This window comes from Pipistrellus hanaki (assembly GCF_964339955.1).
Source record: "Pipistrellus hanaki genome assembly, chromosome: 20".
NCBI lineage: Eukaryota > Metazoa > Chordata > Mammalia > Chiroptera > Vespertilionidae > Pipistrellus > Pipistrellus hanaki.
The window spans coordinates 11,362,429-11,385,531 of record NC_140522.1 but is presented as its reverse complement, the minus strand read 5'-3'; the positions used below and the strand labels follow the sequence as shown (position 1 = coordinate 11,385,531).

Here is a 23,103-nt window from a genome sequence, read left to right as displayed (position 1 = left end):
TGGGGCGGCGGTACAGCCGGGGTCCTCGGGAAGGAACAGGGAATGTGTGTGGAGGGCTGGGCCGGGCTTGCCTGTGGGGTGAGGCAGGCACTGCCCTGCTGCGGGGTGGGAGGGGGGGACTCAGGGGGCCGCAAAGGACCTCCGTCAGTGGGTCCCGCCTCTTGTCTGTCCAGTGACAGAGTGTGCTCCTTGCGGGACAGACAGCCCCTCCTCGCGGGCCCTGAGCCAGAACGTCCGCCAGCATTCCCGTGGCGGCGGCTCAGCTGCCTGGGGCGGAGGGAGGGTGACGGGGGTGCTGGGCCCGTTTGAGCTCCTCAGAGCCGAGTAGCCCGGTGACCCAGGTGCCCGCTCAGCCCTGGCTGCACCCCGCCCTCCTGCTAACGGCGGCCGGGGCGCAGGCAGAGCGGGACGGGCCCTGCTTGGGGGGCCCGTGGGGGCCGTGGGCTCGGGGACACCTTGCTTGTCACCGCCTGTCCCCGCTGCCTTGGCCGCTGCCTCCAATCCCACAGCCCCGTGGGCATAGCCGTGGCTGAAGCTGGACCGGCTCCCAGGGCCACGGGAGGCCTGTTACTGCAGTGGACAGTGTGGACAATGTGGACGGTGTGGACAGTGTGGACAGCGGACGGGCCACGCTCGGCAGGGAAGCGGCTCCCAGGCTTCGTCCTCTGTGATAGTTCCTTCAGCCGGGACTCTCTCGGCACTGGCCAGAGTGGAAAGGAAGGGGCTGGTGTACAGCGTTTCATTGCCATGCAACTGGCCACCCAGGGAAGGGGGACAGTTTAAGGCCCAGGCCAGGAGCAGAGGGTGGATGGTGCCTCCATGGGGCCTGTTCCCTGTGGCTGTCCACTGGGCGGGGGGGGGCAGTGTGGGAGGCCGGGGGGGCTGTGTGACGGGCGGAGGGAGTGGGCTCTGGGGTGACGGGCGGGGGGAGTGGGCTCGGGTGGCCCAGAGGGAGCAGCTTCCACTGGGCTTGTCCGGGCCGGGATTTGTAGGGCACGTGCGTGTGTGTGTGTCTGTAAAATAATAGGAACAGTTCTCCCCGGAGTGAGACTTAAAGGTCATCTTTATTTCCTATTTCCAGCTTTTCAAAGTCCAGTTGAAAGGGAGAAATGCCTTTTTCTCGTCTGGCCCCAGGGGGCGGGGGGGGAAGGGGAGGAGGGAGGTGGGCAGAAAACCTTTATTTTGAGTTTTCTCCTGATCGTGGGCAGCTGAAGCCACGCTCGTGCCTGGGCGGACGGGGGAGGACAGTGGCTGAGCGAGGGCACTGGGTGATTGTCGCGGGGGGGGGGGGGGGGGGGAAGGAGGAGCAGCAGCGCTCTGCCCAGCACCCATGTGCCCAGGGCAGCAGCTGCGTCCCCCAGGGCATCTGGGTGCCCTCTCTCACGAAGCCTGGCCTTATCCTCCAGCTCGGAAGAGCCCGGGCCAGGCTGGGAGGCCCCCGGAGGGCGCTGGGGAGGGGCGTGGGGGCTCCATGGGGGGCAGTTCCCATGGGGGCGAGGCTTGCAGGGCCCTCGGCAGACTGTTCTGCAGGGGAGGCCTGGCCGGGCCTGAGAGGGGAGGGGACCGGTTGGGGGCTGTGGGGAGCAGCCTGCCCCTACACGGAGGGGAGGTAGGGGAGGTGTTTGCCTGCTCATCCCGGGGTTTCAGGTGCCGGTCCTGCCAGCAGCACGGGGTTCTTGAGGCCCAGAGTCTGTCTCCTCGTCCCCGGCCGGCTGCAGGGCCTGGGTCCGAGCGAGGGCTGCTGCAGCTTGTCCAGCGGTGGCTTTAGGATGTCGGCGAGGAATCCGAGACAGAGCAATGCTTCTGGAGGCAGAGGCTGGGCTGGCCGTGCTGTGTGTGCAGTAAGCCAAGGGCGTGGCTGCACCCATGTGGGCACAGTGCCCGGCTCCCCTGGGCACTGGGACTCCAGCGCCGCTGGGCATCGGCAGGCGCAGAGCCGCAGCCTCTGTGACGGGACCTGCAGTCCCTCCTGTTCCGTCCTTCTCCACTGTCAGGCAGTCCGTCCGTCCGTCCATCCGTCCGTCCGTCCGTCAGTCAGGCGTTCATTCAGCGGACCGTCCAGGCTTGTTCCCGAGGCTGGCCCTCTAGACCAGTGTTTCCCAAACTTTTGACATATGTGTACCCCTTCTATAATTTTCCTAACGCTGAGTACCCCTAGTTCTCATGAGAACATAGAATTAGGCGCAGCTAAGCACGGTGCAGTGCATATCCCACCAAACTCCGGTGCAACAGGTACCCCCACCAAACTCTTCCTGGGGGTACGCTTACCACACTTTGGGAAACATGCTCTAGAGCAGGGGTCGGCAACCTTTAAGACATAAAGAGCCACTTGGACCCGCTTTCGAAGGAAAAAAAAAAACCTCGGAGCCGCAAAACCATTGCGACATAAGTGATACAGCTCCCCGCCCCGCCTGCTATCTGCCCTCTAGTGTCGGACCTGCTGGGGGCCGCAGCAAAGGTTCAAAAGAGCCGCATGCGCTCCGGAGCCGCAGGTTGCCGACCCCTGCTCTAGAGGGACAAGCACCGTGGGTGCAGGGGCACCCAGCACCAAGAGGGGGCGCTGAGCCCAGTGCTGTGCATACACACACGTGTGTCCTAGCAGCAGCCCAGCCAGGGCCAAAGGTGACCAGACGTCCCGCTTTTGGGGGGACAGTCCCGATTTTTAAAAGTATATTTTATTTGATTTTAACAGAGAGGAAGAGAAAGGGAACAGAGAGTTAGAAACATCGATGAGAGAGAATCATCGATCAGCTGCCTCTTGCACATCCCCTATTGGGGATGTGCCCGCAACCAAGGTGCATGCCCTTGACCGAATCAAAACTGGGACCTTTCAGTCCGCAGACCGACGCTCTATCCACCGAGCCAAACGGTCTCGGCGACAGTCCCGATTTTAACAATTTGTCCCACATCCCGTGGTGTTTCAAAAAAGTCCCGCTTTTTGGAAGGAATCTTTTAAATCGTTTGGACTTTTTTTAAACGCCGCGGGACATGGGACAAATTGTTAAAAATAGGGACTGTCCGGCCAAAAGCAGGATGTCTGGTCACCTTAAGCTAAGCACCTCCTCACCAGGAGCCGGGACGGTCGGCTGCGCGGGGGACAGAGTCACCCGCTGCGTCTCTGCCCTCTGCGTGCCGGGGACCGCGGGGGAGAGTGCCCGTGGGCGGTGCCCACGCCTTCCGGAGGCAGCAGACAGGGTGGAAAGGGTGAAAGACAAAAATAACACTGACGGCCACTTTGAGAGCCTCGTGGTTTAAGGACAAGTGCCTATCGGGTCATATGTGGTGCACAGCGTTTCCGGAAGGGAAGAGCGAGGTGCTGGAGCGTGGCCAGGGCAGGCGGGGCCTCTCTGCTCTTCTTAGGAGGATATTCTTTCTAGAAAACCCTGTGCTTCTGCTGCGGTGGCTCAAAGGCAGCCGGGAGGGTCCTGTGTAGGATGCGGGGGAAGGAAGGAGGGGAGCCCGAGGCACGCGTGTCCAGCCCAGCCCCGCGGGGGGTTGGGGGGGGGGGGGGGGAGAGAGGCAGGCAGGGCCAGGCTAGGAGGAGGGTGTGTGGCTCTGAGGCTGCTGTGCTCCCTGGGCTGTGAGCTCAGGTGGCGGACGTGGTGCCAGCTCCTTGGGAAGTGCCTGGTGCCGTGGAGTGGTGGAGCGTGTCCAGGAGGCAGCGAGGGAGGCCTCTCTCCCGTCTCTGATGTGCTGTCGCTCTCCCACCTGCACCAGTGGCAGCTGAGACCAGCGCCGAGGTGACAGGGCTATGGGCATGGGCCCCGAGCGCCGCCTCTGCTCCGGGGGACCCTGAGACAGTGGATGAGGGTGTGCCTCCAGGCCAACAAGGAGGTCACCACAGCGGAGCCCTGGCCGGTGGCTCAGGTTGGAGTGTGGTCTGTGCACCAAGAAGGTTGCAGGTTTGATTCCTGGTCACAACACATCCCTAGTCGGGGCATGTAAGGGAGGCAAGTGATCAGTGTTTCTCACTCATGTTTCTCTCTTCCCCCTCTCTTCCTGCTCCCCCTCTCCCCTCCTCAAATCAATAAACATTTCCTGGGGTAAGGATATATATATATATATATATATATATATATATATATATATATATATATATATATATATACATAGAGGCCCAGTGCATGAAATTTCTCAGCCCAGCCTGGACCCTCTCCAATCCAGGACCCCTCGGAGGATGTCCGACTGCTGATTTCGGCCTGATCCTTGGACATCCCTCTCACAATCCAGGACCACTGGCTCCTAACTGCTCACCTGCCTGCCTGCCTGATCACCCCCTAACTGCCCCCCCTGCCCAGCCTGATAACCCCTATCTGCCTCTGCCTGCCAGCCTGATCACCCCTAACTGTCATTCCCCCCACCACCACCAGCCTGGTCACCCCTTAGTGTCCCCTCTGCCAGCCTGGTCACCCTACTATCGCCCCTGCCAGCCTGGTTGCTCCGAACTGCCCCCCGCCCCACCGGCCTGATTGCTTCTCACTGCCCCCCTCTGCTAGACTGGTCATCCCTCAGTGCCCTCCTCTGCTGGCCCAACTGCCCTCCCCATCAACCCCCCCCCCCCACACACACACAGAAAGAGACATCAGATAAGGAGGAAGTCATGACTCAGCAGAATAAAAGTGAACATTTAATGCCACCATCATTCGATCTTTTTAACACCAGGATCTCTTTTGACAACACGGTGCACCTCATATGCCACGGACAACGTTTTCACACGGAAACGGCAGCAGCTCCTGGCTCGTGTCCCTGGTCTCCCGTGCCAGTCTCCCGTTCTGACTTTAACAAATGAACTTTATTAAAAATTTTTAACAGCAAACACTTGTAAGCTAAGAACGCAATGTTCAAAAACGGCACCAATCTTTGATCCAGTTCGACAGTGAATCTCCAACAATGACATTAAATACAACCATTGACGTTGCCAACAGGATTCCATGGACGTGGTGAGCTTTCTGTTGCAGACACGATAAATGGCACTTGGGCAGGCCTCGCCGCCAGTGTCCGGCAGGCCCGTGGCTACGCGAAGCATGTTTATGTACACACACACACACACACACACACACAGTGACAGAGCAGGAGCCACAGAGGCCCTTCAGCACAACGCCCCTGCTTTACAGACTAGAAGGTTCCAGGGAAGTCAGGCCATCCCCCAGAGCCACAGGACTAGCGTCCGAACCGGGTCCGAACCGGGCTCCTGTCCTGCGCTCCTCCCACACCGCAGACCCTTCTGCACACATGCACCCGCCCGCCCCATGCACACGCCAGCGCCTCCGTGTGGTGCGTCTCCGCGCACACACACCTCGTGGGAGGAGCCCGAGACGCGGGCTCAGCCGGGTCCGCCCGGAGCCCCGTGCTGGGCACCTGCTGACTTCCTGCTTCGTCTCTGACCGGGGCCCCCGGCTCCCGCCACCGCAGCTCTCCCTTCTCCAAAGCTCATTACCCACCTGTTACCCGCTTTCTCGTCACACGGCCCCAGGGGCAGCTCTGAGACCCCACCCTGCTTGGGGAGCCTGAGGCCCCGCACAGCCAGGCCGTGTCTCACCCCAGCGCTGCTCCCTCCTGCCACCCGCCCCTGCAGTGAGCCCGGCCCAGCCCTCCGCCCCGGCCCGGGAGGGGCCCAGACCCCGCACGCTCTTCGGTTGGTAAGCCTCCCTCCGGGAGAAGGCGGCCGGAAGGTAAGGCGCTCTCGTTGCTCTCCCACCCCCTCCGAGCACCAGGAGGCTCTCAGGGGACACAGGACCCTAACTCTGTCTGCCACTGCTTTCCAGATCGCAGCTTCGAACCAGCCGGTCCTCTCCCCGCCTGGCCCACGAGGCAGATGTCCAAGCCGCTTAGCGTCCAACTCAGAATGAAGGTACCTCTTCCTCACTGGCTCTCACACAGGAGCAGCTCAGCCTCGAGCTGAGCACGTGCTGGTGGCACTGAGCCCTCACCCTGTTCCCCTGGCTTAGTTATTTCTCCTTCCTCCCCTGGCCCCTCACTTGCCAGAGGGTGGGGACAGCCTCGGCGGGCCCACCACAGGCACACGGACGCGGAGGCACAAATAAGTGTGTGAAACAGAGATGCTCCAGAGCCACATCCTGACGTACAGTACAAGTAGCTACAGCCGCCTCCATCGAGGTGACGATGGGGGTCAGTTAGCAGAATGGGGGACTCAAAAACGAGCCTTTTTCACTGTGAAGGTCATTTCTCCAATCCAGGTCCCCTTGAGGGATGTCCGACTGCTGATTTCCGACGTGACGGCTCTGCGTGGGGGGTGGTGGCTACCTACAAGGAAGGCTTGGCCGCCTCCAGCCGCCCGTGGTGCCCCCACCGTGACACGCCCTGGTTCTGAGCCCGGCCACCCAAAGGCGGGGAATGTGTTTGTTTAGAGGTGGATTCAACCGGCGTCTTGAGATCTTCAAAGAACTTTTTGTGGAGAAGATGCGTTTGAATGGGGAAGCACGTCCCCTGGATTGGAGCCGTGTTTTTATCTGGAAACAATAAGCAGTTTATAATAGAAAAAATGTGTGTTTGTCAGGAAGACCGCTGAGCGACGCAACTTAGGGGTTTTTATGGATGCTGACGGATTTGCTGGAGGAGGAGGAGGGAGAGAGATGACAATGCAAAGGAACTGCTTCCACCTTCGGCGCTGCCCACCTCCCACGCCAGGCCCTTCCCCGCCCTGGCAGCGCATCCTGTGCTGCCCCACCGCCCGGAGGAGAGCGGGCAGGGCCGGCCTGGCAGACGGGGCTCCGGGCGGCTTGCTGAGATGCACCTCCGCCGTGGGCAGCTCCAGGGACGGGGCAGACAGTTTATCCAGCACCGGCTGGCCGTGGACAGAACTCCCCACGCGTTTCTTCTGGCCCAGTTTCCAGACCTAAAGCACGGGGCCTTTCACAGTGAGGAACCCCTCCGGACGTGCTCAAGGAGGGGCAGTGCCCAGCGGGAAGAGCAGCCGGCAAATCCACGGGCCGTCCGGTCTCAGCGGGAGGAGAGCTCCTCGGCCACGTCTCTCACGGGATTGAACAAGGGCTGAAGAGCATCCGCTCCTCGGTCTTTGGGAAGCAAGGGGTCAGGGGGCCAGGACAGACAGCCGCCCCGGCCGACTGCCGCCTCACCTGGAACCCGGAGAAACGTGATGGTGGCCCGGCCGGATCAGCATGGGAACTGAAGCCCAAAGGAGCGCTCCTCACTCAGCGTGACCGAGCCGGAGCCAGCACAGGTGCCCCGTGTCCGCCCCGGAGCCGCCGTCCTGCGTGGTGTGGGCACGGGGGCTGGGCCGCCCACCGGGAGCACAGCCTTCGGCTCCAGCTGACATGTTCCTGCCTCTGGGCCCCACACCGGGCTGTGCCTGGTCCCCGCCCGCCTGCCAGCACGGGGCCGACCCGGCCTTCACACCAGGCCCTGCGCCAGGAACAGCCGCCGAGATGACGACAACCAGGCCCATCCGACGGGGAGGAGGCCAAAGGGGGCGGCAGCTTCCCCGGGAACCGGGGGCACTGAGGGCCCCGATCAGACACCCACTCGAAGGCGGGGACAGACTTCCCGGGGAGAGTGACATCGCCCACCGCACCGCACGCCATCGCGGGGCGCATGGCCTCATCCCCGGCGGCAGCATCGCTCCCGCTCGGGGGCCCGGGCTGGTCCTGCTGCTCCTGCTTCCTCTTCACCCTGAACCGTGGGGGCGGGGCAGTCTTCAGGCACGGAATCCAAGCTCTGCCTCTGAGCGCTCATTCAAGTCCACATGTCCGGTCCCGTCTGTGCTCATAGGTGTGATGGGAACCGCTCGGGCGCCCAGGCGGGGACAGGCCGGCCTTCCGGGGAGGGGCTGTGGGCCCCGGGGGACCGGGGCCGTCTGTGTCTGAGCAGCAGTCAGGACAGGATGTGTGTGCGGCCCCCAGTCCCTTCTTGCTCTCAAGCGGGAGGTGCCGAACCTGTTTCCGACCATTGCATGTTTATCACATCCCCTGTGGGCCACACACAAGTATCAACCTAAAACTCAGCCCATTCTGCTCGGTCCTATGTGTAACTCACTCACCCCTCCTGCTCCGCAGGGCCAGGCCACATGACCCCCATGGCGTACGGCCCGCAGGTGGCCGTTCCCCACCCCGTGAGTCCACGCCCGGAGGCCTCGGGGGTCGGCGGAACCCCTGCTGCAGTCCACGCACGATCCTCCAGCCCAGAAGGACGGCTCCGGTGTTGGCTCAGGCTCCCAGTCCAGAGTCTTTGGGATGAAAATGCAAAGTGCTACAGGGTCCTGACCACCCGGGCGATCGGTAACGGAACCTGAGTGCGCGGGAGGGGCGTGGAGGGACGCCACGGACCGGCCCCTGCCCCCGGGGACCCGCGGGCCTTGGAGACACTGAGCCCTCGCTCCTCTCCAGCTCGGCGCCCCCGGGCCCCCGGCCGCGGCCACCGCCTGGGTCTCCACCAGGAGCCGTGAGAGACGGTTAACATTTATTCGCGAGCAACACCGACGAGGAAACGGCTCTACACACACGGTCACTCAGAAACAGCCAGGAACCAGGTGCAGCGAGCGGGGCAGTGCAGGGCGGCTTGCTCATTCTGCTGTTTGCATCTCGACCAGCACCGTCTGCGCACACGGGGGAGACGGGACGTTCGGGTGACGGGAGATTAGAAGGCACTTAATCAGTCCTCTGGGCAACGATCCGGCGGCCTCTCGGCTCTCCAACAGCGGCCCACGCCCGCCTGCTTCCTCGCCACACCAGGCCCAGGGGAGGTCTCCTTTACCAGCGGTTCTTGTGGACAGACCCACAGATCCAGGTTCCAGAAAGTTCCTCAAAGTGCTTTTTCAGTCTCACGGGGCTTCCTCTTCCCTTGGCCTCCCGCCGCTCTCTCCTCGCACACGTGTCCGGCGTTGGCACCTCTCCTACGGGAACCCACCGCTCAGCGTCACTCAGACCTGCCTCCGACCTTCATCCTTCCGTGGTCTCGGCACCGCCTGCACGGGCCTGGAGCGGGGGCCTGGCTGTGGTCCCGGGGTGCCTGGCTGTGGGTCCCGGGGGGGCCTGGCTGTGGTCCTGGGGGGCCTGGCTGTGGTCCTGGGGGGCCTGGCTGTGGTCCTGGGGGGCCTGGCTGTGGTCCTGGGGGGCCTGGCTGTGGGTCCAGGGGGCCGGCTGTGGTCCCGGGGGGGCCTGGCTGTGGGTCCTGGGAGCCTGGAGCGGGGGCCTGGCTGTGGTCCCAGGGGGCCTGGCTGTGGGTCCAGGGGCCTAGCTATGGTCCCGGGGGCCTCGCTGTGGGTCCGGGGGCCTGGCTGTGGTCCCATGGGCCTGGCTGTGGGTCCCAGGGGGCCTGGCTGCGGGTCTAGGGCCTGGCTGTGGGTCCTGGGGGGCCTGGCTGTGGGCCCGGGGGGCCTGGCTACGGGCCTTGGGGGCCTGGCTGTGGTCTCGGGGGTCTGGCTGTGGTCCCATGGGCCTGGCTGTGGGTCCGGGGGCCTGGCTGTGGTCTCGGGGGCCTGGCTGTGGGTCCGGGGGCCTGGCTGTGTTCTCAGGGGCCTGGCTGTGGGTCCGGGGGCCTGGCTGCGGGTCCGGGGAGCCTGGAGCGGGGACCTGGCTGCAGGTCTGGCTGCGGGCTGGGGCCGGGGCCGGGCGGCGGTGTTGGTTCACCGGCGCCGGGAGGTGATGTCGAAGCAGGTGATCATCATGAGGTGGGCCTTGCAGAAGTTGACACGGCTCTCCAGCCGCTCAGTCACGCACTCCAGAGCCTCCAGGTGCTCCAGGGAATCCAGCTCCCACACCTGCTCCAGGTCGACTGCGGGGAGAGAGGGAGGCGGGTTGGACCAGGCTCCGCGGCCTGGCCAGAGCTCTGCCCATCACCCAGAGCCCGCCTCGCCTGCCACTGCCCCCCAGCCAGTGAGAAGGGCTCTGGCCCTCGCTGCTTCCCCCACCACCATCTACCCCATCCTCCCTCAGCCCATGTGCCGCTGTGCTTCCCCTCCGGGCAGGGCGAGGGGTGGCGTGTGCAGGGGGAGGCGCAGGGCTGGGGGCCACGGGAAGGAGCTGTCAGGGCAGAGGCCTTTGCCCTGCACGCTGTCTTCCCCCATCGGGTCCCCAATCGGCGCAGCCGTTCGGGACCAGATTGGGCTTTGTTTGTGGCAAAGGGAACGGTGAGGACCAGGGAGCCCGGCGCTCACAGACAGACTTGCTCTAGGCGGCCACCCATCCCGGCTTCCACCGAGTGAAAACCGCTGCGTGTGCCTGTGCTCGCTACATGCTCGCCTCGCCTCTGCACAGCCTGCAGCCTCCCCAGGACCGGCTCTCCCCTGCGGAGCCCGGGAATCCCTGCCGGTTTCCGGCTAGATGCCACGTGCTTCCGTGGCCGGGAGCAGGAGGGAACCTCACTGCAGGGGCTCCGGGCTGAGACCAGAGCTGTCACCTTGCAAGAGCGATGCTCGCAGCCCTCCCGCTGCCCACGCCCCACCCTCTACGCGTGCCCATCTCCGTGGGATGGGCACCGAGGCCCTGGGATTCGGACACAGACACCAGCCACCCCGGCTACAGGGAGGTCACACAGGCTCGTTCTGGAGGCCAGAGGCCGGTGCCGGGAGGAGCTGAACTCTGCTGCTGTGATGGTCTCGTCCGCGGCCCCGGCCTTACACTCGCTGAGCCACTGGTCCGGGTCCAGCATCAGGTGCTGCTTGGTCGCCTCCAGCTCCTGCATCAGCCACTCGTACTTGGCCCGGACCTCGGCGATCCTCTGCTGGCGGCGCTCCAGGGTCCTCAGCTTCGCGTTGAAGCCCACGCCCTCCTGGGGAGGTGGCGGGGAGAGGTGAGAAGTGGGGGGGGGAGGCGGGAGGCGACGGGGAGAGGAGGGGGGAGAGGCGGGAGATGGGAGAGGAGGAAGGTGGGGGGAAAGGGAGGAGGTGAGGGGGGAGAGGCGGGAAGTGGGGGGAGCGGAGGGAGGTGATGGGGAGGTAGGGGAAGGGGGAGGTGAGGGGGGAGGTGAGAAGTGGGGGGACAGGCGGGAGGCGAGGGGGAGAGGAGGGGGGAGAGGCGGGAGATGGGAGAGGAGGAAGGTGGGGGGAAAGGGAGGAGGTGAGGGGGGAGAGGCGGGAGGTGGGGGGAGAAGCGGGAAGTGGGGGGAGCGGAGGGAGAAGATGGGGAGGTAGGGGAAGGGGGAGGTGAGGGGGGAGGCGAGAGAAGAGGGGGGAAGTGGGGAGAGAGGCGGGAGGTGGGAGAGGAGGAAGGTGGGGGAAAGGGAGGAGGCGAGGGAGGAGAGGCGGGAGGTGAGGGGGAGATGGGAGAAGGGGGAGGTGAGGGGGGAGGTGAAAAGTGGGAGAAGAGGCAGGGGGTTGGAGAAGGGATAGGTGGGGGGAGAGGGGGAAGTGGGGGAGAGGCGAGAGATGGAGAGGCAGGAGGTGGGGGGAGAGAAGAGAGGTAAGGGGGTGGTGGGAAGAAGTGAGTGGGGAGGAGGAAAGGACTGGCCACAGGGAATGTGGGGGACTGGAGCCACCCCAGCCCACTCTCAGCTCAGACACCCCACCCCGGGCACCTGCTACATGTAAAGCCGCTGCATTGTGTGCTGGGGCCTTGAGAAGGTTTAGACGGGAACGTGGAACCCTCCCGGGCCCTGTGTTCTGACCGAGCCCGTCCACCCGGCAGCGGGCAGGGAGTCTCCCTGGGCCTGAGCCCCCTCGGCGCGCTGCCCCATCCCTGCCCGGGCCCTGCCGGGGACACCCCACCCCTGCGGGAGGAGACCCACCTTGCCGCCGCCCCCCCGCCGCCGCTGCAGCCGCTCCACGTCGTCGATCTCGTAGACCTTGATCTCGAAGGGCTCGCCGAGGCCCCGCGGGGCACTGCGCAGCGGCCCGTCCACCCAGCGCAGCCCCGCGCCCGGCGCCGGCTTTCTGGCGGGCGAGGGCGTGTCCAGGGACAGCGCGGGGATGAGCCTCCGCCTCTGGGAACCTGCAGGGATTGAGCCCAGAGTTCCTCTCTCTTAACGTCCATCTTTACACAAGTTTCCTGTGATGCCCGCGGTGGCCCGGCGCAGAGCCGGCGGCAGAGGAGAGTCTGGGACACCCAGCGCCCTCACCGGGCGCTCAGCACTGAGCCCTCACCGGGCGCTCGGCACTGAGCCCTCACCGGGCGCTCAGCACTGAGCCCTCACCGGGCGCTCGGCACTGAGCCCTCACCGGGCGCTCGGCACTGAGCCCTCACCGGGCGCTCGGCACTGAGCCCTCACCGGGCGCTCAGCACTGACCCCCTCACCGGGCGCTCGGCACTGACCCCCTCACCGGGCGCTCGGCACTGAGCCCTCACCGGGCGCTCGGCACTGAGCCCTCACCGGGCGCTCGGCACTCACCCCCTCACCGGGCGCTCGGCACTGACCCCTCACCGGGCGCTCGGCACTCACCCCTCACCGGGCGCTCGGCACCCACCCCCTCACCGGGCGCTCGGCACTGACCCCCTCACCGGGCGCTCGGCACTGACCCTTAACGGCTGGGCCTCCCAGCAAACCAGTCCAGTCCCCCTGAGCTGTGCACACCCCACACTCGCCTCACACAGCCCGCTGGGCCCCTGGCGGGACGGGCCACAGTGAGGTCACACCGGGGCGTCCTAGGGTCAGAGGCCTGGCGCCTGGTCACAACACTCTGCTGCTGGTGAGGATCACGCACCGAGGGGCCCTGACCACTCCCGGCCGCTCTCCCTGCAGCACGGGGCCCGGGAGTCTGACATGTGGGACATCAGCGTCCGGCCGGAGTGCCACACGGAGTCGGAACATGTGGCCTCGGGAACATGGCGCCGGGGAACACGCGTGTCCGTCCTGGCCTCGAGAGCCCCCTCCTCGGCCCCCGCCCTCTGTCTTCCCGCCGACTCAGGCGTGGGGCCAGGAAGATACGAATCAAAAGCACGAAGCCCAGCGATGGACGGGACCACAGGTGTCAGAGCTGAGAGGCCGGAGGGTGTCCTGCCCGCCAGCCAGCCCCACGGCGCCCCGGGCTGGGTGCTGGGAGGGTGTCCCCAGCGGGAGGTGAGGGGGGCCATGGGGACCACCGTCTCCTCGGGGGCGAAGGGGAGACCACAGCGCTGGAAACGCCCAGTGATGCCGCGCGCGGCAGGGAACGCATCCTCACGCGTGTGGTGACGCCGCTGTGCACGGCCTACACGCCGCCTGTCCCACAAAGCACAGCACATGCACTCACACGCACAACGCCACACGCCAGGCTCCTGCGAACGTGGTCACGCTCTGTGCTCTCCGCGTGTAGAGTGGGCGCTCCTCTCTGAAGCACGCAGCCTCACACGGCGCGTGTTCACACCTCCGGCAGCACCACCGGCCCCTGTGCGGGCTGAGCCGTGTTCCGCTCCACGTGCGGCTCAGACTCGTGGCCCGGGAGCCACAGGCTTGGGAAGCGCACGTGCCCCGTGATGCCCACAGGGCGGAACCCCTGATGAGCGTTCTCGGTGCGTCCGGTCGCTGAGGGCCGTGCCGACAGTGATTCTGAGCTGCTGTGTGTCCAGGGCCACCCCGACGGGGGCTCACGCCTCATTTCCGTCCTTCACCCAGTGAGAACCCGCTGCTCTCACCTCGCTCTGGCCCACAGGCCACGCTCTGGCCGCCGGCCTTGCGCTCCCCTCGCCGCCTCAGTCTCCAGGGCCCCCCCTCCAACCTCACGCCTCCCCCCCTGCCTCCTCCCACTCTGGCCCAGCTCAGTCCCGCAGCTTCTGCTGGGGCTCTGGACCCTCCCTTCCCCCCGGTTCACAGCTCTGTCCCTTCTCTCAGGTGGATGGTAGGAGTCTCGCAGAGGCATCCCCTGTGCTGCCCCCTCCCCCCGACCACACAGACACGCCTGGAACTTCCCGTCACCACGCTCTGAAAAGGCAGAGGCCTGGTCACTGCCCACAGCTGGCCCAACCTCAAGGGCGACGGGTCGTCTGAGGGAAGGAAGTCCCGCACCAGCGGCTCCCCCTCTGCCTGTGGCCTCAGAGACTGTGCTGTGCCCCTCGCTCTACTCCTGACGGAGAACATGGGAGCCAGAGAGGAACGCTATGCCCTGAGGTCACACCGTGCAAGACCCAAGCCTCCTGCTGTGGACTCCGTGTCCCCGGGGCTCCGTGTCCCCACACCTCCATGTCCCCGCAGCTCCACCCACGGCTCCGTGTCCCTGCGCCTCCGTGTCCCCGCGCTCTCGTGTCCCCGTGCTTCCGTGTCCCCGCGGCTCCGTGTCCCCAGGGCTCCGTGTCCCTGGGGCTCCGTGTCCCCGCGCCTCCATGTTCCCGCAGCTCCACCCACGGCTCCGTGTCCCCGTGCTTCCGTGTCCCCGCGGCTCCGTGTCCCCAGGGCTCCGTGTCCCCGGGGCTCCGTGTCCCCGTGCCTCCATGTCCCTGCAGCTCCGCCCACGGCTCCGTGTCCCTGCGCCTCCGTGTCCCCGGGGCTCCGTGTCCCCGCGGCTTCGTGTCCCCAGGGCTCCGTGTCCCCGGGGCTCCGTGTCCCCACGGCTCCGTGTCCCCGCGGCTCCGTGTCCCCGCGGCGCCATGTCCCCGGGGCTCCGTGTCCCCACGGCTCCGTGTCCCCGCGGCTCCGTGTCCCCGGGGCTCCGTGTCCCCGCGGCTCCGTGTCCCCGGGGCTCCGTGTCCCCGGGGCTCCGTGTCCCCGGGGCTCCGTGTCCCCACGGCTCCATGTCCCCGGGGCTCCGTGTCCCCGCGGCTCCATGTCCCCGGGGCTCCATGTCCCCACGGCTCCGTGTCCCCGCGGCTCCGTGTCCCCGCGGCTCCGTGTCCCCGCGGCTCCATGTCCCCGGGGCTTCGTGTCCCCGCGGCTCCGTGTCCCCGCGGCTCCGTGTCCCCGGGGCTCCGTGTCCCGGTGCCTCCGTGTCCCCAGGGCTCCGTGTCCCTGCGGCTCTGCCCGCAGCCAGCAGGACCAGCCCGCCGCACTCCCCTCCAGCGTCTGAGGTCACTGAGCTGCAAGAGGGCACTGGCCCCGCTCCTCCACGCACAGCTCGCTCAGCTTGGCCCAGCGCTGCCTTCTAGCTCCCTTCCTGTCGCCAGCCTTTCGGACCTCGGACCACTGGCTGGCGCCCCCGTCCTGGCTCCCTTCCCTCAGTCGCCTGAGCATGAACATCCTGCAGACCCAGAGCGGCTCCGAGAGGTGGTGGCCGGCCAGGCACCACCTTCGAGGAGGGTCATGGCTCAGAGAAATGCCGGCATCGGACACGGCCAGCAGAAGCCGTGACGACGAGTAAGGGAGAGGAGGCCACCTGGGCCGAGGGCGGCCTCGCCGTGGCCACACCCATCAGGTTAGAGGGACCTGGGCCGCTGCCCCGCCTCCGGCCCCGGCACCTCACTGGCCGTTTGGTTCTCTGTTTCCTTTAGGCCCAGCCTCACCGGACCTCCGAGGACAGGGTCCCAGCGGGACGGCGCAGAGCCAGGGGGCAGAGCCGTCACCGCACAGCTCACCTCCCGGCTCCCGCACCACCCAAACCATCAACGCCCGCCCCCGAAACGAGTGAAAGGCGGTGGAAGAACGCCGTGCATTGGAGGGTTCGAGCCATTCCATGAGGCAGTGAGAGCATAGAGCGCGACAACGCTCGGGGCCCGCGGCCACGTGGCCGAGCACGCAGTGGTGTGACCACCGGGACTGCACTCGCAGTGACACTGTGACTCTCCCCAGCCCCAGAGCCTCGGGGCCACCGGCCCCACGTCAGCTTCTTAACCCACCAGGTCAGAGGGCAGCCGCTCCGGGCCTGGGCCTGGGCCTAGGTGGGGGAGCTAAGGAGGGACAGGCATAGGGCATGCACCAGGCTGCTGGCCAAGGGCAGTCACAGCCTGGAGGCTGCCTCACGCCCAGCAGTAGGTCTGATTCACGGTGAACCCCCCATGCTGTTCCGGGTGCAACTGGCAGGGGACAGGCTTGGGGAACAAGAGACTGGGTATTGGTGCCACTGGCCTGGGCGCCCTCACCCCCCGCAGGGCAATCACCATGGGGTTCAGCCCTTTGCCCCTGTGCCCCCTACGCCCCCATGCACTGGGCCCTCATGCCTACTGATAGATCCTCCCTTCCTCCAGTTGATGGACAGACATAAACCCCACCTTCAGCCAGACATTCCTGAGCTCTGAACCACCCATCAGCACCTGCCAAATACCCTACCAGGGGTCTTCAAACTACGGCCCGCAGGTCACATGCGGCCCGCAGAGGAGTCTGATCTGGCCCGCCAGGTTTTTTGGGCAGTGAGCGCAGCCGAGGTGTTACAGTAGGAATTAGTAGTTCATATAGTCCAGCCCTCCAGCTCTCTGAGGGACCGTGATCTGGCCCCCACTTTAAAAAGTTTGAGGACCCCTGAGCCTCCGATTCCTTAGTCCCTAGGTCCCTAATCGCCAATCAGCGTGTGTCGAGTGCCCTAAGCCCCGTCCCCTATCCTTAAAGGTGCTTGTCCCCCAGCCCTCGCTCTCTCCCGCCCCTCCCTCTGGAAGCAGCCGGCAGGGGCACCCCCCCCCCCCAATAAAGCCTGTGTGTGTCCTGCCATCCCGGTCCCCGGCCCCCTCTCTCTGTCATCCATCGCCTACCTGAATTGGAGCGTTTCTTTGGGGTCTTGAGGCTGCGGCACCTGCCGCCCACGGAGCTGCTGTTCTCGCTCATGGAGTCCTGGGCGGAGGAGGCGCTGCCTGTGGCCTCGCTGTCGCGCAGCATGCTCTCGTAGCCGCTGCTGCCGCCGCTGTGGTAGAACAGCGCCGTCTTGCCCATGGCGGGCGGCAGCTCGCCGCTCAGCACGCTGCTGTTGTCGCTGCCGTGGCCGCTGCTGCAGCGGTGCGGCCTCCGGGGCGGCGTGACCTTGCTGTAGGGCGAGGGCAGCAGGGGCGCGGCCGCCAGCTTGTCCTCGGGGGCCCCCGGGACCCCCGCGCGCTCCTCCTCGGGCCCGGCTCGCGGTGGTGCCGGTGCGGCCCTGGGCCCCGCGCCGCCGCCCTGGCCCTGGAGCAGCTCCGAGATGCGCCCGTTCACCGCCCGCAGCGGCAGCTTGGCGGCCAGCCCCGCGCCCCGGCTGCGGCTCAGCGACTGCGTGGACCAGGACATGTGCCGCCCGCCCCCCGCGGCCGGGGCGGCGCAGCTCTGGCCCACGGACTGCGGCAGCGACTTGGTGGAGAAGCTGAGCGTCTTGGTGGGCGGCGTGGACAGGCTGCGCGCCTTGGGGCTGGCCAGCAGCAGCTTGCTGACCGCCGAGATCCTGGACTGGCCGGCCTTGGGCGAGGCGCCGGCCACGGGCGACGAGGCCCCAGCCCCGCTGCCGCGGCCCAGGCTCCGGCCGGCGCGGGGCATGGTGCTGTCCTTGCCTGCCTGCAGCCGCGCGCTCACCGAGGCCAGGCTCTCGGCCCGCTCCAGCGAGAGGCACTCGTAGTGGCTGGCGCCGGCCCGGCCCAGCGAGCTGGTCCTGCTGGCCAGCTGCTCCAGCTTGGCGCTGAAGAGCTTGCTGCTGCTGCTGGCGGCCAGCCGGCCGCCCGGCTCCTCGGGGAAGCCGGCCGGGAAGGGCGCTGGCTGGTTGGAGGGGCTGCCGGTGCCGGTGCCGCTGCCGCAGGGGCCGTGCTGGGGGCTGGCGCGGTTCTTCTGGTCCAGGCTGGACTTGCGGACGGGGGGCAGCGGCGGGGTGCCCTTGGGCCGGGCCGGGCCGCTGTGCTTGGGCGATGCCGCCTTGCGCTCCAGGGCCGCCCGGGAGGCCTGGCCGCCCAGCCCCACGCCGTTGGTCTCGGGGGCGCAGCGGTAGCAGAGCCCGTCGAGCTCCTGCCGGCTGCCTCTCTGGAACGCCCGGGGCAGGCTGCTGGACTTGAGGCTCCCGCTGGGGGGGTGCACGGGGCTCTGGGCGGGCCCGCCGCCGCCGGGCTGGGCCGTCTCACAGCCGTCCACGACCCTCCTGACGCCGTCCGCCCCAGGGGAGGCGGCCGCCTCGCCGCTCAGCCTGCGGCCGGGGCTTGTCTGCCGGGTCTGGTCCCGCTCCGTGCCCGCCTCGGGCTGCGAGGAGCCCATGGCCACCTCGGACTGCACTCCGTCCTCCCCGGGATGCACAGTCTCTTTCTTGGCCTCCTCCTCTCGTCTCAGCCACGGGTCCTCGAAGGTCATCTCCTTCCTGGCGCCGGCCTCCTTGCTCTCGGGGGGCGGGGCTGCGTGGGGGGCGGTGGCGCCGGCCGCCTCGGGCTCCAGGCCGCGCCGGGGGCTCAGGGCGATGCAGGGGTAGACGGTGATGTTGGTCTTCACGGGGACGCACCCTCCGCCGCCGCCCAGGTGTGCCGTGTTGGAGATGGTGACCGTGGCCTTGCCCAGGGCGGAGACCTTGCAGCCTTGGGGGGCGGCGATGGCGGCTTTGGGGGACAGTCCTCCCCCAGCTCGGGCAGGACGAGCACGCCATCGGGGCCCGCCCGCGGCCTCTCTCGGCACCCGGCGGCGTTCTGGACGCTGCCGCCCACGTGCTCCGAGGCCGGCGGGTCCGCCAGCGCCTCCCCGTGCCCGAAGCAGGCGTGCGCGACGAAGCTGTGGCAGGACTGCTCGCCCTCGCTGCCCGCGCTGGTCTCGCTCAGCCAGGAGCTGATGGAGGACCGCCGGCTGCCCGCCTCCCGGCCGCCCTTCTCCTCCGGGCCCCGCGCCGCCGCCGGGAGGGGCAGGAACTGCGTGACGCTGACCTCGGAGACGGGGCCAGCGCCCGGGCCGCGCTCCAGGTCCTCGCTGACCACGCTGCCGATGATGCTGACGGGCCGCGAGCCCGAGGCCAGGGCCTGCACCGAGCAGTCGCTGTTGAAGCTGATGATGCTGGCGGGGCGGCCGCCCAGGGCCCCGCTGATGGTCAGCTCCTCCACCAGCGTGAACACCAGCTCGTCCTCGCCGTTCAGCTCCAGCGGCTGCTGCACCGTCACCGTGGTGGTGCTCACCACCCCCTGGGCGCCCGGGGGGCCGCCGCCGGGCGCGTGTCTTCGGAGGGGCTGCGGGGGGCGCCCTGGCTCCCGGCAGACAGCGACTTCTTCAGGACGCGGGGGCTCATGCCCACCGGGGGCGTCCGCACCTCGGGCGGCGGGGCCTCCCCGGGCACCACGCCCGGGTCCGTGCCCGGCGGGGGCGCCGGGCCGGGCAGGACGCCCTTCTGGGTGTGCACTTTGCAGCGCTGCGAGGGCGAGCCGGCCGGCCGGTACTCGGCCGTCTTGGACAGGCTGGCCACGCCCAGCCGGGGAGAGCCCAGCGGCCGGGGCTTGCCCTCCCACGAACCCGCAGGAGGTCAGGCTCTCCCGGCTGCTCTGCAGGCTGGGGCTGCGCACCAGCTGGGAGGTGGCGCCCTGCTGGCCGCTGCCGCCGGGGACGCTCCGGGGCGAGGCGGGGGCGGCGGCCGGCACGGGCGAGTGACCGCCGGGCGTCCCGGGGGCCGTGGCATCGGCGCCGCCCCGGTCGGCCAGCTGGCCCTCTGACCCCGCGTCGTCCTTGCCGGGCTCGCAGAGGCCGGGCCCGGCTGCGGGGCCCGGCGGGGGGCCCTGGGCGGGCAGCTCCTGGAAGGGGAAGGGGCCGGGCTCCTCGCGGCCGTCGATGCAGTCCAGCCGCTCCTGCAGCTCGGCGAACGTGTTGCACTTGAGGCAGTCCCTCTCGGGCTTGCGGGCGGCCGCGGCCGCCGCCCCGGCCTCGGGGGGCCGGCCGTCGCCCCGCGGCTTCTGCAGGGCCGGCACGATGGGCACGAAGTCGGGGGGCCCCTCGTTGTCCGTGAGCTCCTTGTCGGAGAGCGCTGTGCCGCTGGGCCCGATGTAGATGACGGTGTCGCAGGACTGCTCGCTGCTGGAGGAGTAGTCAGGGTCGCTGGACAGCGGCGGGCCGGGGAAGTCGGGGTCCACGGCCGCCCTGGCCTGGAAGGGCCGCAGCTGCGTGGGCCTGCGCATCCGGCCTTCCTCGCAGGAGCTCTCGCCCCCCGACGAGCTGGACGTGTACTGTGGGCGAGAGGACGGTCAGCGGGACAGCCCCAGGGACCCCCGGGGACCCCGGGGAGCTGCTCAGGGACCCCCAGGGAGACCAGTTGGCCGTAGGCTCCCGGGCTGCTGGCCGGCTGCCCTGCACGTGGGCAGTTGCTGGCTGTGCCAGGCCGGAGCGCCTCACGTGCCAGGGCAGCCCCTGCGTGGCCCACGGGACAGAGTCGCTCCTGAGGGGTCGGGCAGAGGGGTCCCTGACTTGGCCCCCAGGTCCCTGTGGCCCCTCGTCCCACGAGACGCAGGTTGGACGGACTTGTTTTCTGTCATTTATGAAAAGCTACAGGAAGGACAGGGAAGCCCACGTCACCAGCTGGCCCAGATCGGAGGGAGCGAACACCATCGGCCACTTCCCCACACAGTCATCTCGCCCCCGCTGGCCCGGCGTGGCCTCTGCTGACAGGTGAGCCAGTGGTGGGTGGTGGACTCTGAGCACGGCCAGCCACCCCTGACCGCACGGGCAGAGCCCAGCAGCCTGAAAGGGCCTCCTGGACACGCAGTGGGAGGGCCGTCCGAGAGAGGGGTGAGCAGTCCTGGGGGCCGGCCACGGAGGGACACGGGACACGGGACACAATCTTGGTCCACGTGGAACCAAGGCCGGTGGGAGTCACTGTGTGAGCCCTTCCCGTCCCCCCACGTGGCTGTGCACAGGGGACTGCACTCCGGTCCGGGGTCCAGGCTGGACGACCCCAAAAGCCGGCAACTGTGGGCCCGGAAGTGATGGACGCTCCTGTCCCAGGTGGAAGCTGAGCCCGCCCCCCCGCCCCCCCTCCTCGGGGATGGGGAGACCGCTGAGCTAGCTTTTTCTCAGTGGCTCCTACACCCGCCCCGCATCCCGCGAGCTCCCACCTTCGTCTTCTTCTTCTTCATCCTCAGGACGCGGGAGGCGATCTGGACGGTGAACAGGGTCTCGGCGTAGCTGCCGGCGGCGGCCGAGATGTGGGCGATCATGGTGGTGCGGCAGTTGACGTTGCCCAGGGACTCGCGCAGCAGCATGGTGAGCTTGCTGTCCCTGCGGGCGGGCACGGGGGCGTGAGCGGGCACCGCTGCGGGCAGGGGGCCCTCAGGGCGGACCGTCGGCTCTCTCTGGCACTCGGCAGCCGGGCAAGGTTCTCACCCAGGACAGAGCTCATGCCAGCGCCGCCCCTGGCCCCGGCGCCCGGCCGGGACGGCACCCTGTCTGTGCCCAGATGGCACTGCACAGAGGCTGGGACCCGTGATGCCATCATTAGCCGCACACACGTCCCTTTCCCGGAAGTTTCTGCTCATGGGACACCCCCCTGCTCATGGGACACCCCTGCTCATGGGACACCCCTGCCCACCACGGACACCCTGCCACAAAGGCAGCGCCCAGCGGGGAGCGTGTGTTGAAGATCCGGGTGTTTATAAAACACGCAGAGGCCCCTCTGCCAAGGAGTCACACCAGCTTCTCACTGTTGTCGGTAACTCACACTTGCACAGAGTGCGGTAAAGGGATTCCTGTTCCTAACAGTGTCGACACAGACGCAGCCCGAGCCTCAGGCAGCACCGAACCCGGAGCCTCCTGGAAAACCTCCTCGGGGGACTACAGGCTGAGGGGCCAGACCCTGAGCCCGAGGAGGCCTGAGGAGGCCCAGGCATGTACACGTCTCCGGGACCTTCAAACAGGATCTGGAGGAGGCTCCGGGTCCATCCCTGTTCTTGTCCCAGCTCCACCCTGCCTGGAGCTAGAGGGTGGCTCCACTTCCAGCCACATGTCTGCTCAGCTACCGCCACCTCAGCTCACCTCAGGAGGCAGCCCACTGCCCAGGCGCCCTGTGCACGCTCAGCTCACATCCGTGCACTCTCATCTCACACCCTGTGTGCACTCAGCTCATACCCATGTGTGCTCACACCCATGCACGCTCAGCTCACAGCCCTGTGCACTCAGCTCACACCCCTGTGCACGCTCAGCTCACACCCATGTGCACTCAGCTCACACCCCTCTGTGTGTTCACAAGGTCAGTGAGGGGTTTGTCCTCCCCTCTGTGCCCATCAGCCCCCTGCACAGCTCCTTGGGGAGACGGGCCCACTCGGCTGACTCAGTGTGACACGCAGGCCACCGTCTCAGAGATCAGACCTGGGAGAGGGGAGGACATTTCTCACGTGACCTCCATCAGCCTTGGGGAGGAGAGACGGGTGTGAGGACAACCTTTTTTCCTTTCCATCTGGGACCAGTTCAGGTGCCAGTTTGGGGCTGCTGGGATCACTCAGGCTCAGTTCCAGAGCAATTAAAAAATATGCCAGGGTTTCCTTTCAAGCGAAACAAACAGCGACAGGATGGAGAGGGAGAGGGGCTGAATGTGTGTCCTCCCCAAATTCACATGATGGTGTTAGGAGGTGGGCCTTTGGGAGGTGATTAGGCCAGGAGGGTGGGGCCCCCATGAACTAGTTAGTGCCCTTGCAAACGAGGCCCCAGAAGCCCCCTTACCCCTCCCACCACGTGAGGTTATGGCAACAAGACGCCGTCCACGAGGTGGGGCCTCTCCAGACCCTGAATCTGCGATGCCATGGTCTGAAACCCAAACCCCCCACTGTGAAATAAACGTCTGTGGTAGAAGCCACCCATCACAGCAGCCCAGACCCGCGAACTCTGGGGTGTGGAGGAGGAGCAGGCCTGCCTGAAAACCTCTAACGCCTTTCACAACGCATCCAGAGGGGGCGCCACAGCCACCAGCAGCACTGAGGGGAAGTCACGTCTGCCCCTCCGGGCAGTCAGGCTCTGCTCGCCGCCCCTGGCCGGGCCGTGGCAGGTCCTCCGGGGCAAGTGTGTGTGTATACGTGTGTGTGTGTGTGTGCATGTGTGTGCGTGTGCATGTGTGCACTTGTGTGCACTTGTGTGTGTGTGTGTAGACGGCGCCCATGGGGTTCAGCTGTGCGCACATACAGCCGGTTCTTAGTTACTGTGACAGCAGTTCTGTTAGCACTGAGTCTGCACACGGCACAGCTACTCCCGGGAAACACACGGGTGGGGGCCCGGAGGCCTGGGTCATGGGGTCAGGAGGTCAACACGTAACCTGGTTGCATATGTGTTTCTGTTCCAAGACACCGTATTGATTACAAAGAATGAATTACAAGCATTAATTTCCTTGTAATAAAGCACTAATATCCTTATGTTAAAGCACTAATTTATTATAACTTCCTTCTAATAAAGCACTCATTTCCTCAC

At 66.8% G+C, this 23,103-nt stretch overlaps 1 protein-coding gene and 1 long non-coding RNA gene across 2 annotated transcripts in view; both read right to left on the bottom strand.

The window, feature by feature from the left end:
• Positions 1–8,799: 8,799 nt before the first annotated feature.
• LOC311614269 lies at positions 8,800–9,343 on the bottom strand. The gene is made up of 2 exons (XR_014793609.1): positions 9,270–9,343; positions 8,800–9,209 (listed from the first exon to the last, which is right to left on the bottom strand). It is a non-coding gene; the product is annotated as an uncharacterized lncRNA (long non-coding RNA).
• Positions 9,344–9,495: 152 nt separating this feature from the next.
• The window catches only part of KIF26B (kinesin family member 26B), a 285,433-nt gene continuing 271,825 nt past the window's right edge, over positions 9,496–23,103 (bottom strand). The window contains 8 exon segments of the mRNA XM_084868813.1: positions 9,496–9,750; positions 10,596–10,746; positions 11,701–11,903; positions 16,500–18,293; positions 18,296–18,893; positions 18,896–19,168; positions 19,170–19,880; positions 20,766–20,928. Coding sequence (XP_084724939.1) covers positions 9,602–9,750; positions 10,596–10,746; positions 11,701–11,903; positions 16,500–18,293; positions 18,296–18,893; positions 18,896–19,168; positions 19,170–19,880; positions 20,766–20,928 — 4,042 coding nt within the window. The 3' untranslated portion in view covers positions 9,496–9,601.